Source organism: Aotus nancymaae, unplaced genomic scaffold (genome assembly GCF_030222135.1).
Source record: "Aotus nancymaae isolate 86718 unplaced genomic scaffold, 86718_ANA_hifiasm-v0.15.2.pri h1tg000006l, whole genome shotgun sequence".
NCBI lineage: Eukaryota > Metazoa > Chordata > Mammalia > Primates > Aotidae > Aotus > Aotus nancymaae.
The window spans coordinates 96,208,982-96,221,571 of record NW_026988417.1 but is presented as its reverse complement, the minus strand read 5'-3'; the positions used below and the strand labels follow the sequence as shown (position 1 = coordinate 96,221,571).

The following is a 12,590-nucleotide window of genomic DNA, read 5'->3' as shown; positions in this document are numbered from 1 at the left end:
CATCTGCCTGTGTGTCTGTCAGTCTCCCCAGAAGGCAGTGGGCACTGAAGTCTAGATACACATCATACTCATTTGCACAAGCCTGGTGCCTGGCATATCATGAGTTTTGAACTGGAACCTGCTGATATGCAGATCAAGAAATGGGACTAGCTGAAGGACAGAATAAAAGTTTAAGCCACAGCTTTAAAAATAACTAAATTACTTTAAAATGCATGTTTGTTAAAAAAAACAAAAACGTGAATTTAAAATTATTTACTTCATGCTGTTTTAAGGGAGTGAAAACTTAAAAAAATTAAGTTAAAAGCCTTAGTTTGAAATTCAAAATGGTTAGAAAACTGTTTTATTGTCTGTTAATTCATTGATTATTAATACAGTGACAGATTTTTTTTAAATTATCTTATTTTAAACCTTGAATAAGGCTCTAGAATCAGGCTTTTCTGATTCTTTCCTCTGTGTTGAAAGTGGATAGGTTTCTGCATGAAAACTGAAGAATAAAGGCTAGAATATGAGCAGATGGTTTGGAATTTACACTTGAAGAGGGAGAACAGCTACCAGTTTTCTTGGATAAGTTATCTGCTTCCTGTGACTTTGCTATATTCCCAGGAGGAGACAGAGGAGGACAGTGACCTGTCAGATTATGGTGATGATGTGGATGGGAGGAAAGACGCCTTGGCTGAACCATGTTTCATGTTGATTGGGGAGATTTTTGAACTTCGAGGAAGTAAGCTTCTTTGTTATTATTAGTGGTATCTACTAGTAAAGCGGTATGCAAAATTGAACATGCATCCGCATTTAATACCCCTTTATTGCTGAAATGCATCAGACATGTATTTATTTTCACGCATCCATTCATTCAATGTATCTTTTTAAGAGCCAACCAGGGCGGGGCGCAGTGGCTCATGCCTGTAATCCCAGCACTTTGGAAGGCTGAGGCGGGCGGATCACGAGGTCAAGAGATCAAGATCATCCTAGCCAACATGATGAAACCCCATCTTTACTAGAAATACCAAGACTAGCTGGGCGTGGTGGCACGCATCTGTAGTCCCAGCTACTCAGGAGGCTGAGTCAGGAGAATCGCTTAAACTCGGGAGGTGGAGGTTGCAATCACCCAAGATCACACCACTGCACTCCAGCCTGGTGACAGAGTGAGACTCTGTCTCAAAAAAAGAAAAAACGAGCCAGCCAGATACTGTGCTACACATACAACCCCAAGACAGATGTCATCTCTGTCCTAACGTAGCGTAGCATCCCGATTTACTCTGCACCATGTTCCTCTGACTACAGAAGGTTAGAATCCTGCACATTCATTTTTATGTGACTTGGCATGGCTTCATTGCCTTATCACTAAAAGTTATATAGAAAATTATTTTGCATAGCACAGGAAGAACCCTGTTGTTAAAGGTGAATTTTGGTGTTAGGATAATTCCATGGCCAAGGAATGTCTCCACCCTATTTTCCAGCTACCTTTTTTCCTCTTGAGCGGTAGTTCTTCATGGAGGGAGGGAGGGACATACGGTGATGTCTGAAAATGTTTTTGATTGTCATAACTTGGAGCACAGCTAGTGGGTAGAGTCTGGGATGCTGCTAAACATTCTACAGTGCCCAGGACAGCAGTTCTCCTGCCCCAAATGACAGTAATGCTGAAGTTGAGAAATCCTGCACTAGTGATGCGCTCCTCAAGGAGCGATGTACGTAGAAGAAACAATTGTAAAATGGGGATCAAAGTTCTATTTCCATAAGAGTTGTACAAGTGCTGCTCCCCGAAAACACTACCTTGGTGAAAGGAAAACTGGACTATATGGCTTAGTGTTGAGCCTTGAATAGGACTTAATACTACTCTCTATCCACATGTCAGCAGCTCCCAACACTCTAAATCTTGAGATCAGTATACTTTGTCATACTGACTACCTCAAAGAGGAAGCAAATGAGAAAAGCAAGGGTTAGTAAGATTCGGTAATGGTACCAACCAGCCAAATAGTGCACTGTGGATATCCTGGGCTCTGTGTATTCACATTAGCACCTTTTCCCTTGAGGCAGAGAAGTAGGCTACCAGTTGGTCTTACATAGGAAATAAAACTGTGGATCCCTTCTCATTTATAAATTCCTTAACATGTCACTTAAAGAATTATTAACAGATGAAAACATTCCAAGTGCAACGTGAACATGTCTTATGTGTCTTTTAATCTCCAGTATCTACTACAATGCCTGATCTATGGTAGGTGATCGATAAAATGCCTGGATAGACGCACTGATGAGTGAATAGGCAAGAAAAATGTTAAGTGCCAGAATGAACTCTCTTTGGTCGTTTACCTTTTTCTCCTTTTGAGCCAAAGTTAAGAGAATATGTAATGTCAGTCATCTAACACTTTGAGAGCATATGTTTTAGATACAGCTCTGTAGGGAAACAAAAACATATCAGATACAGATTCTGCCTTCAGTGAATTTACAGAATAAGGTGTGCAAAAATGTAATTCACATTAAGCAATAGACAAAATTAAATTCTAAAGTGAAGGCAGAGATTTACATATAAGGATATTTCAGCATAATTACAATAATGAAAAGTTGGAACTAAGATAAATTTTGGTAATGAGAGATAACTTATTTAAGAAATATCTGTGTCATGGAATATCATCCAAATATGAAAAATCCTTTCAGATAAAAAACCTAGTAGCCTTTCAGTATTTGAGACACTTTAAGATATATACAGCAGTGTTTAAGTTGATTTAATATAGACAAAGAAAAATAGTAATCCACCTAAAGTCTTACTCTTCTTTGGCAAAAGGTGGCCCATTAAATCATGAGTGTCCCCAGTTTCCTGTAGAGTTGATAGGAATAGGGACACTATCCTAGCCTTCGTCATTGTTCTTGTCTTTGCTGTTAGTACAGAGCTTAGGAGACATGGTAGGTGTGTCAGAGCCAGTTTTGGCTGGAACAGGGCTCCTAACCATGTCCGCAGCATGCGCTTCCTCCATCTATGCCTGCTCAGAGCATATTTGCTTTTGCTAGTGGCATTTCAGAGGGAATAAATAGAACATCATTTATAATGAGATGTGATCATTTGCCGTAAGCAGAATCCTAATGCTGCTGCAGCTGCCTCTGTGGCTTTGAACAAATAAGGCTTTGGAGTAATGGCCTGTGTGTGTGTCTGTGTGTGTGTGTGTGTGCACGCGTGCACGCGTGTTCGCATGTGTATGGTGGGGGTGGGTGTTGGGTGTTGGGGATTGGGGAAGGTGAGGGAAAAGTAATAGAGTAAATTTGGTAAATAGAATAATAGAGAAAATTTGTAGCAAAATGACTTTTCATTTCTGCTCTAGTATACAAAAAAGGACCAGTAATACCCCTGCCCCTTTATTTTAAAAAATAACCACTTGGTTGTCAGGTCTCTTCCTAGAGTTGCACTTGTCCTCAGACCCTCTAGGTATGAGCTACGTCCTTCCTGCCCTAGAAAGGCAAAGTGAAGTTATCATCACTGACAGACATGCTCATCCCAGCCTAAATGCCAACCTAAAATGAACAAGTGTACATGCTTGGCAGCATTCCAGCTAATTCCACCAAAAAGTTTAAGACATTTTTGAGGTAGGTTCCAACTCCAAGACTTGACATGAAGGATTCATACTACTTTAACGGGATATTTTGAGCCATTAAAAAAAATTAGAAATGGCTTTAGAGTGTATTAAAGTCTAGTACCTAGTCTGTGTTTTCTATGATTTTTATTTGTGTGGTTGCCCTCGTACAGAGACGTCTGTGAATTTGCCATTGTTAGTTTTCCTTAGTGGGTGCAAGAGCGTTGAACTCTTGGCTTCATTATGACTGAGTCTGAGTTTCTCATTTCCTCATATGTCAGTAGCCAAACACTTCAATGGATGGAGGGAATATACAAATGAAAATTTTGGTTTAGGTTCCAATTTGTAGACCTAAAATATCCTCATAGCATTTCTTTGCCTTCTGTTGGTTTATGTTCATTTTCTATACCTACAAACATATATCCCTATGTTAATAATAAAAGTTTAGATCTATAGAACCCTTCACAGCCTTTTTCACACACATGGAAAGAAAGGCACATGTTAATACCATCTTTTCCAGATGAGAGTTCAGAGAAGGTGACTTACGCCCTGCTGCTATGGGGGTGGCACAGGAGACTGCCAAATTCATTTCTCATTCAGGGTCCCAGCTCTTCACCATTCACTTATCCTCTCCCAAATGCGTAGTATACATAAAAGTACACAATGATCTGCAAACTGCTTCAAATGGGAACAGTTAAACCCGTCAGTTCATTAATATTTCGAAGTATTTGACTATAGGTGTTTCTCATTCAGTAGTTCAAAAAGTGTGTTCAGCTAGCCAGACAGAAATCTAAAATAGGAACTACACTGTGTGCTGGTGGAAAACAGACATGTTGTCAATACCCCAGGGACAGACAGATGAAGTACTCTTTCCACTTAGAGCTCAGCTGTTGGGAGGCATTGAAACACTGTAAAAACTCTGGTTTCATCTCATCAGTTGCTTAGGAGAAAATGAAAGCCTAGTCAGAAGAGTTTTCCTGAGCAGAAGTTTTTGCTAACTTAGACTCAAATTCTGCAGATGTCATAGCCTTGACTTGATGTCAGGACTCAAATGATCTTAAGTGTTAAGATTTATGTTTTGTATAGCTATGAAAATGTCCCAAATTGTAATACCCTGTGATAAAAAATTTTCCTCTGGTTTCTATTTTAGTGTTTAAATGGGTGAGAAGAACATTAATTGCCCTCGTTCAGATCACTTTTGGAAGAACCATCAACAAGTGAGTTGTATGAAATTAATATTTGGATCCATGCCCTACTCTTTGCCTTGACAGTCAAGTTACCTTATGATCTAGCAGCCAGTGATTTAACTGAAAATCTTTTCTCTCACTTTTTCTGATGTGATTCTAAGATTGGATAGGAGAGTAGATTTCTGAAAGAATTTCTCCCACAGAATGCATGGCAGATTAGATAATAAAAGCTTGAGCTACTTCCACATTCTGGCTGGCGAGGATCAGGAGGTTGTATTCTGTAAAGCTCCCCTTTGATCATGATGACTAGTTTGAGCATCTTGGGTAGAATGTTTTTATGTCAAATAATGAGAATCAGTTTAAGATTTAGACTCTAAGCGAGAAGGAAAGTAGGATGAGCATCACATGGCAGGCAAAGTTTACTTAGAGGAAAATATAGACCATGTATTAAGGTTTTAGAGTTGTGTAGCACTGAAGTGCTAATTCTTCTTGTTAGTTAATATCTGAGTGTCCATTGGGGTGTGTGTGTGGCCCTGTCATCTAGCACTATTATGAGCCAGATGTATATTCTAAACCATATTATATTATCCATATACATAAAGGGATTATATATGTATACAGGTTTTTCAGTGTTCTAATATTGCTCATAAAAAGTGACCCACATTTTGATCATTCATTTATGAAAATGCTGGTTTTGTTATTGAGAACTCATAGTCAATTAATATTAGTTTTTAAGAAATTATTGGAATTTTTCATAACTACAAAGTCATGTAGCCAATAGAAGTTGAATAGAATTATTTAGATCCGTTTAGGCCTGAAAAGGGGTCTTAGAGATTAGTCTGACTCCTCATTTTGTTGGCAAAGAAGCAGAACCAAAGAGATCAAGTAACTTGTCTGAAGTCACCAGACCAGTTGGCAGACCTAACCTGGCCTCCTGCCCTGGTGCCTGCTTCATCTCTGTGCCTGGAATTTGGAAATACTGTTATCAAGATCTTTTATATGGTAACTCTATACCCAGGATTCTTCACGAGATAAACAACATGATTTCCTGCAGAATAAGAGTCAACTTCTAGAAAAATTTTTTAAATCACTTTTTGTATAACAAAATAAGCCTTAAGATGAAATTATCAACTTTTCCCAAGTGAAAGATTTAGTTGCCACACATTTGTACAAGGTCAGTATGGTAGTTTTATCATATAAAGCTTATAAATTTTTATAGGAAACATTGTAAAGAACATTTGCTATTCTTTTTTTATATTTTCCTTGTGGTCAGAAACGAAAGTTTACTTCTAAGGTTTAAAAAAAAAATAGTTTTAGTTGGCTGGGCACAGTGTCTCATGCCTGTAATCCCAACACTTTGGAAGGCCAAGGCAGGCAGATTGCTTCAGCTCAGGAGTTCAGGACCAACCTGGGCAACATGGTGAGACTCCATCTTTACAGAAATTTTAAAAATTAGCCAGATGTGGTAATAATGTGCGTGCTTGTGATTTCAGCTCCTCAGGAGGCTCAGGCGGGAGGACTGCTTGAGCCCAGGAGGTCAAGGCTGCTGTGCGCTACTGCATTCCAGCCTGGATGAAAGAGTGAGACCCTTTCTTAAAATAAAAAAAGTTTTAGTTGCCCATCAGAGGCTTGTTTAGTTGACCTTAGTATCATAGGCTTTTGTTTTACTCAGAAAAAATGGCCTGTTTAATTTTTTGTCTTAGTGTAAGGCAAACCTCTTTTGTATTGACAAGCCTTAGATAAAGAAATTCCCAAAAAAAAAGGCCAGGTGCAGTGGCTTACACCTGTAATCCCAGCACTTTTGGTGGCCAAGGCAGGTGGATCAGTTAAGGTCAGGAGTTCGAGATCAGCCTGGTTAACATGGCGAAACCCCATCTCTACTAAAAATATAAAAATTAGACGGGCACGGTGGTGCATGCACCTGTAATTAAAAGAAATTCCCAGAATGGTCTTCTTTTTCTCAGTACTCAAGACTTGCTAATTTATTTTCCTTTTCAGTTTCAGCAAATCATGCATACTTTCCTTGCTCCTATTAATTATAAAATGAGCAGCTGTAGTTTGTGAGTGGTGGGTACGTCAGGCAGTTATTTTCATGGGGATGGAGAAGAGCACATGGAGAGGATTTCCAGGCTGTTCATTTCAGTGGGCTTTTTATCAGGTAGAGAATCATGGAGCACATGGTTTTTTGCTATTTTTGTCTTCAGCAGATGATGACTCATGAAATTAAGCAGGAGCACAGTATGTGTCTCTTGCCTTGTAATTACTAAAATTTCACATGCTAGAATTGCTTCCAAATACCAGCTACTACTATCTGCAAAGTATTAGACTTGAAACATCTGTTTCAGATACTATTTCTGAAAACCTTCTATTGTCTATTTAAAATTCTGGTGGGAAGTCAGATTTTTAAAGGGCTTTTTGATCTATTATTATTCATGAATTGAGTTTGAAATTTGAGGTCTTTCTGGCACAAATAGTCTAAGATGATTCTTTTCCCCTTTTCAATGGAGAGACTTTATTCTCGCAACCTCACAACTACTCTTGGGCTCTTTGAACTGTGTGTATTTGTCTCTTGACAGCAGAAGACCTGTAACTAGTTAGAATTTGACTACTGACTAAAGAAATGGGGTTGTATGGAAGACCTGGGTAACCAAATAAAACGCATAACTCTGCAAGTCAAATGCGTGCCACCCAATTTTCATTCTTGTGGAATTTTGAAATTGGCCAGATAGCAGTGTATCTTTGAAAGGAACTATCCTTTTTCTACCCTCATGGGTATGTGAGTGCTTCATCTGGATCCGAGTATCCTGCCCAGCATTATCTGCCATAGCAACAGTAAAAGACAGCTGTGGAAATCCTGGTCCTCCTGCAGGACTTCAGGATCTCAGGGAGGTTTTCCGGACCACTTCTGACACTCTTTAAATGGATTTATGTTTTCACCTTATAACACTTCATGGAAATGTTGCAGTCTTCAGACAAATCAACCTCTCAGTTCTTGTCTTTGTAGATTGAAAGGTGCTACACAGCCAACATTTGGAGAAGTTAGCGCCCATGTCAAAGTGAGCTCCAGGAATAAACAGTCATGCAGTATTACCAAAGTAAAAAATAGGCCTGGAGCGGTGGCTCACCCCTGTAATCCAGCACTTTGAGAGTCCAAGGCGGGTGGATCACCAGAGGTCAGGAGTTCGAGACCAGCCTGGCCAACATCTCTACTAAAAACACAAAAGTTAGCTGGGCCTGGTGTCACACGCCTGTAATCCCAGCTTCTTGGGAGACTGAGGCAGGAGAATCGCTTGAACTCAGGAAGCAGAGGTTGTAGTGAGTGGAGATCCTGCCACTGCACTCCAGCCTGAGTGACAGAGCGAGACTGCATCTCAAAAATAATAATAATAACAACAATAACTTTCAGAGCCAGAGTTTAAAAATCCAATTCCTAGTCTATTCATCAATCACTTAGATCAGGCTGTATCTTAACCTTCCCATTGATAAGTGCCTTTTGAGCACAGAGTATACAATTTTTAAAAACCTCATCCAAGAAATCTTTTTCTCTTAAAAGACAAATCCGGGACACAGTCAACTGGATTTTCAGTGAGCAAATGTTGGTTTACTACATCAGTATTTTCCGGGATGCTTTTTGGCCAGATGGGAAGTTGGCACCACCGACCACAATCAGAAGCAAAGAGCGAAGTCAGGAAACGAAACAGAGAGCACAGCAAAAGCTGCTTGAAAACATTCCAGGTGAGGCCTGGGCTGTTACCCTGAAAAGCATAGAGATCTGAGGAATGTTAACCCCACTGGGGTGTTTTTCATTTATGTCTTGCAAGAAACATTCTTTACAATGAAAAAAAGGATCATACTCTTTTAAGCCATGTTTTGTCACTTGCTAAGAAGCTATACTGAGAATCTTAAGAACTTGAAAAATGTTTTAGAATAGATAATAAATTTTGTATTTTAGAAATCCTGCTAAAGTATAGTGTTTTGAGAGCTTAATTTTTAGCAAAATACTAACATTTTAATTATTAAAATTAGTAGTTGCAAAATATTAAAATTGTAATTTGTATAAATGCCTTATATTGAAAAATTCTCTCCTGAAGCATTTGAGAGAACTGAACATTCGTGTTTTTCATGCCTCCATGTCTTTATTGATTGTATGTGTACAGTGTTATATTCCTTTCACTACAAAGCCATGCATTGAGCACTTTATCAATAGCAGCACAGAATATAAACTTAATTTTTCAGATATGCTTCAGAGTCTTGTTGGACAGCAAAATGCCCGCCATGGTATAATAAAAATATTCAATGCATTGCAAGAAACAAGAGCCAATAAGCATCTGTTATATGTGAGTAAATTAAAGCTCAGGGGGGTTTCTGCTTCATTTTGTCTGCTTCTTCATTTGGTTGGAAAAAATATAGACGCCAGTGGCTGCAGCACTCTGATTCTCACATACTAGTCATCTCCCTTGACTTTTTTTTTTAGACAGAGTTTTGCTCTTGCCCCCCAGGCCAAAGTGCAAGGGCATGATCTCAGCTCACTGCAGCCTCTGCCACCTGGGTTCAAGTGATTCTCCTGCCTCAGCCTACCGAGTAGCTAGGATTACAGGCACCTGCCACCACGCCCAGCTAATTTTTATATTTTTAGTAGATAGGGGGTTTCGCCATCTTGGCCAGGATGGTGTCTTAACTCCTGACCTCAGGTGATCCGCCCACCTTGGCCTCCCAAAGTGCTGGGATTACAGACATGAGCCACCTCGCCCATTCTCCCTTGACTTTTGATACAACATTGCTGCATAACTGCTTGGTTTTCTTATTTCAGCAAAGCCAACTGTCCCAGTCATCTCTTTGATTATAGTTAATAATATTAAATACTGTTTGAGAGTTATTTGTTTACTGAGATAATTTCAGACCTAAAATTAGACTTTTCTCTTAGATGCAGATATTTATTTTGAATAAACCCTTGGAGAAAAAAAACATATTTTTCTACTTCTTGTCCTTCTTTCTTGGTTCAGGTGCTGATGGAACTGCTGCTAATTGAACTGTGTCCTGAGCTGAGAACTCATTTAGATCAACTTAAAGCTGGTCAAGTTTGAGACTGCACAAATAAACCACCAGAAAAATGTCTGTGTAATAATAGACATGAAACATTTTCCTCTTTTCCACAGAGGGCTTGAATGAGAACCATACTGATTTTTATTTTGGTTACCTCCCTCTAGTTTTATGTGAAATAAGCAGAATTGGGGAGGACGGGACTTATGCTGTGGTAGGCAACAGAAAAAAACTTCTTTTGATTTTTATTTAATATAAATACTTTAAAGAATAGCATACTGATTGAAATACAAATGTTAATATGTGAGAACTTAGGAAGTATTTTAAATATTTATGAGAAGATTTTGTTTTTAAATGAACTATGAATATTGTACAGTTAATTTCCTCACTGAGGATTGTGAACATTCTTATATTATTTCATGTGTATTGAAGAACATTGTTGTGCAATGCTTTGTGTAAAGTTATTGTGAAGATTTTATTGTCTTTATTTTTACCAAAGATTTCCCATAGTTTGAGCATTCAAAGCAATAAAATATAAAAATGAATCACAGCACTCTATGATATTTAAGATACTTATATCTCAAAAAAGCAGGTTGAAACTCTACAGGCAGTTCAAATATTTATAGAATGCCTTTTTATAGAAAACACTATGTACTTAACTACTTCTGCAGGGATGTTTTTAAAGTTTGCTGCCTTTCTCCAGGCAAAAAATAAATATGTGAAATATATGATTCTTAGTGAGCAGGAAGAGCCAATTAGTGCTTGAAGAGAGGCATTAGGGAGGAGATATAGGAGCTGACCCTGGGAGTATGGGCAGGACTGAGACTGAGGGGGGATGGGGGGTGGAAAGAAGAGGGCTGCCACTTCAGGGACTTGGTTGTATCATCAAGCCTTTTAGACCACAGGGGCATTTGGGGAGATCCGGAGTAGAGATTTTATGTTGTTATTCATACTGGGGCCATGGACAAGTATTTAATTTTCCTGGTTTCATCATCTATTATGCAATGATAATAGCTTCCCCTCTCTAATCCCCAAGAATATTGAAAACAAAACAATTCAACAATTAAAAGGTAAAAATTCAGTTTGAATCACTGAAAGATACCATATACATATGTATATAACACATGCCAGATTATATACGTATAATATATGTATCATACCTGCAAACTTCTTGATAAGAAACGAGTTCTGAAAGGTAAATGATTAAAAATTGGTAAGCCAAAATGTTATCCTTAAGATTTTTTTGGTTATAGCTTTTTTTACCCTTTTTTCAAACTATGATATTTGACACTTAAATACCCAAAGTTGGCTATTGATGAAAATTATCCTTCAAAAGACCATAGAAAAGACCAGATAGAATACATTCAAGGAAGAGAAGAATGTGAAGTTGTCAAGTCCAAAGAACTTATCATAATATAATTTTTAGAAATGTCCATTTTCGGCATAATTCTATGCTGTCATTTAAACTGTAGCTGTTAGTATTGCAAATGAGAAAGATCACTATTATTTTGTCTTCTCTATATTAATGATAAATTGTTGTTTTTCCATGAGATACCAGCTATAAGGAATCTTAGAGAAGGTGTGGGGGTGTGTGTGTGAGGGAGAGAGAGAGAGAGTAATGTTACAGATTCACCACACTCACAGTTAGGGGTTTACTACTGTCCTCAGCAGTGGTAAATTGCAGGGGCTCACTTGTGCCAGAGCATCAACTTTATGGTAACTACGATAAACTGAAATTTTAAATTCCACGTTGGATTTATGGAAAACATTTAAGCATAGCATGTTACCATGTATGGCATATGTCCAAGTTTATGATTTCTGAAACCCATCTTTAAAAAGTACTCTTTACTTACGGCCAATCTTTTATTATGTTCCTATTTTAAGATTCTTTTTTTTTTTTTTTTTTGAGACGGAGTTTCACTCGTCACCCAGGCTGGAGTGCAATGTCGCGATCTTGACTCACTGCAACACCCCCCTCACGGGTTCAAGCAATTCTCCTGCCTTAGCCTCCCAAGTAGCTGGGATTACACGTGTCTGCCACCACACCTAGCTAATTTTATTTTTAGTAGAGACAGGGTTTCACCATGTTGGCTAGGCTGGTCTTGAACTCCTGACTTCAGGTGATCCGCCCACCTCCGCCTCCCAAAGGCTGAGATTACAGGAGTGAGCCACTGTACCTGGCTAAGATTCTTAAAGGTTCTTAAAGAATCTTTAGGAACTGGATTAAGTGTGGAAAAGAATACTAGTTGGGAAATCGGTTCTTCAAGTGGTTGAAGGAATCTTACATGAATGGTATTAAGAAAGAGATTTGAGACAGAAATACATGACCATTTGAGGATATCTCAAACCTGAATCTGTTGAAATTTCTTCCCTTAATATAAAGACAAAATGAAGTTCAAGCAATACAGATAGGCCAGAACATAAAGCTAGAGCAAATAATGTTCTGCCATTCAGCAGTTCTTCGTGACTATCACCTCTATATTAATTGCATTTTCCCATTACTAAAAAAAATCTTGTTTAAATCCACTGTCAGGATGGTTGTGATTTATAAAATAAAGCCACATCAGTTAGTATGTTTATAAAATAGGGATAGTTAATATATCTTTGAGACTTATCTTCAATATGTGTCTTTGTTTCAAAAATGAATAGCTTTGTATAATCTTAATGCGTATGAATCTTACTGTTTTTACTGTCACCTTTTGCCTTCATAGATGTAATCTATATAAGGAAAGCCGTTTGCTAATTTAACAATATTTAGTTGTAGTTCTTGATGATTTCATTGAGGTTTTCTCCAGTGTTT

General features: G+C 38.2%; 1 protein-coding gene across 3 annotated transcripts in view; it reads left to right on the top strand.

Moving 5' to 3' along the window:
* SNX25 (sorting nexin 25) overlaps window positions 1-10,335 on the top strand; it is a 156,531-nt gene extending 146,196 nt beyond the window's left edge. For 2 of the 3 annotated variants that reach the window (XM_012452846.2, XM_064369773.1), the window contains 5 exons: window positions 604-721; window positions 4,714-4,780; window positions 8,304-8,485; window positions 8,987-9,087; window positions 9,754-10,335. In XM_012452846.2, coding sequence (XP_012308269.1) covers window positions 604-721; window positions 4,714-4,780; window positions 8,304-8,485; window positions 8,987-9,087; window positions 9,754-9,834 — 549 coding nt within the window. In that variant the 3' untranslated portion in view covers window positions 9,835-10,335. Of the gene's footprint in view, window positions 1-603; window positions 722-4,713; window positions 4,781-8,303; window positions 8,486-8,570; window positions 8,953-8,986; window positions 9,088-9,753 lie in introns of those variants that run through there. The other variant, XM_064369788.1, reaches the window with a different exon arrangement.
* Window positions 10,336-12,590: the final 2,255 nt, after the last annotated feature.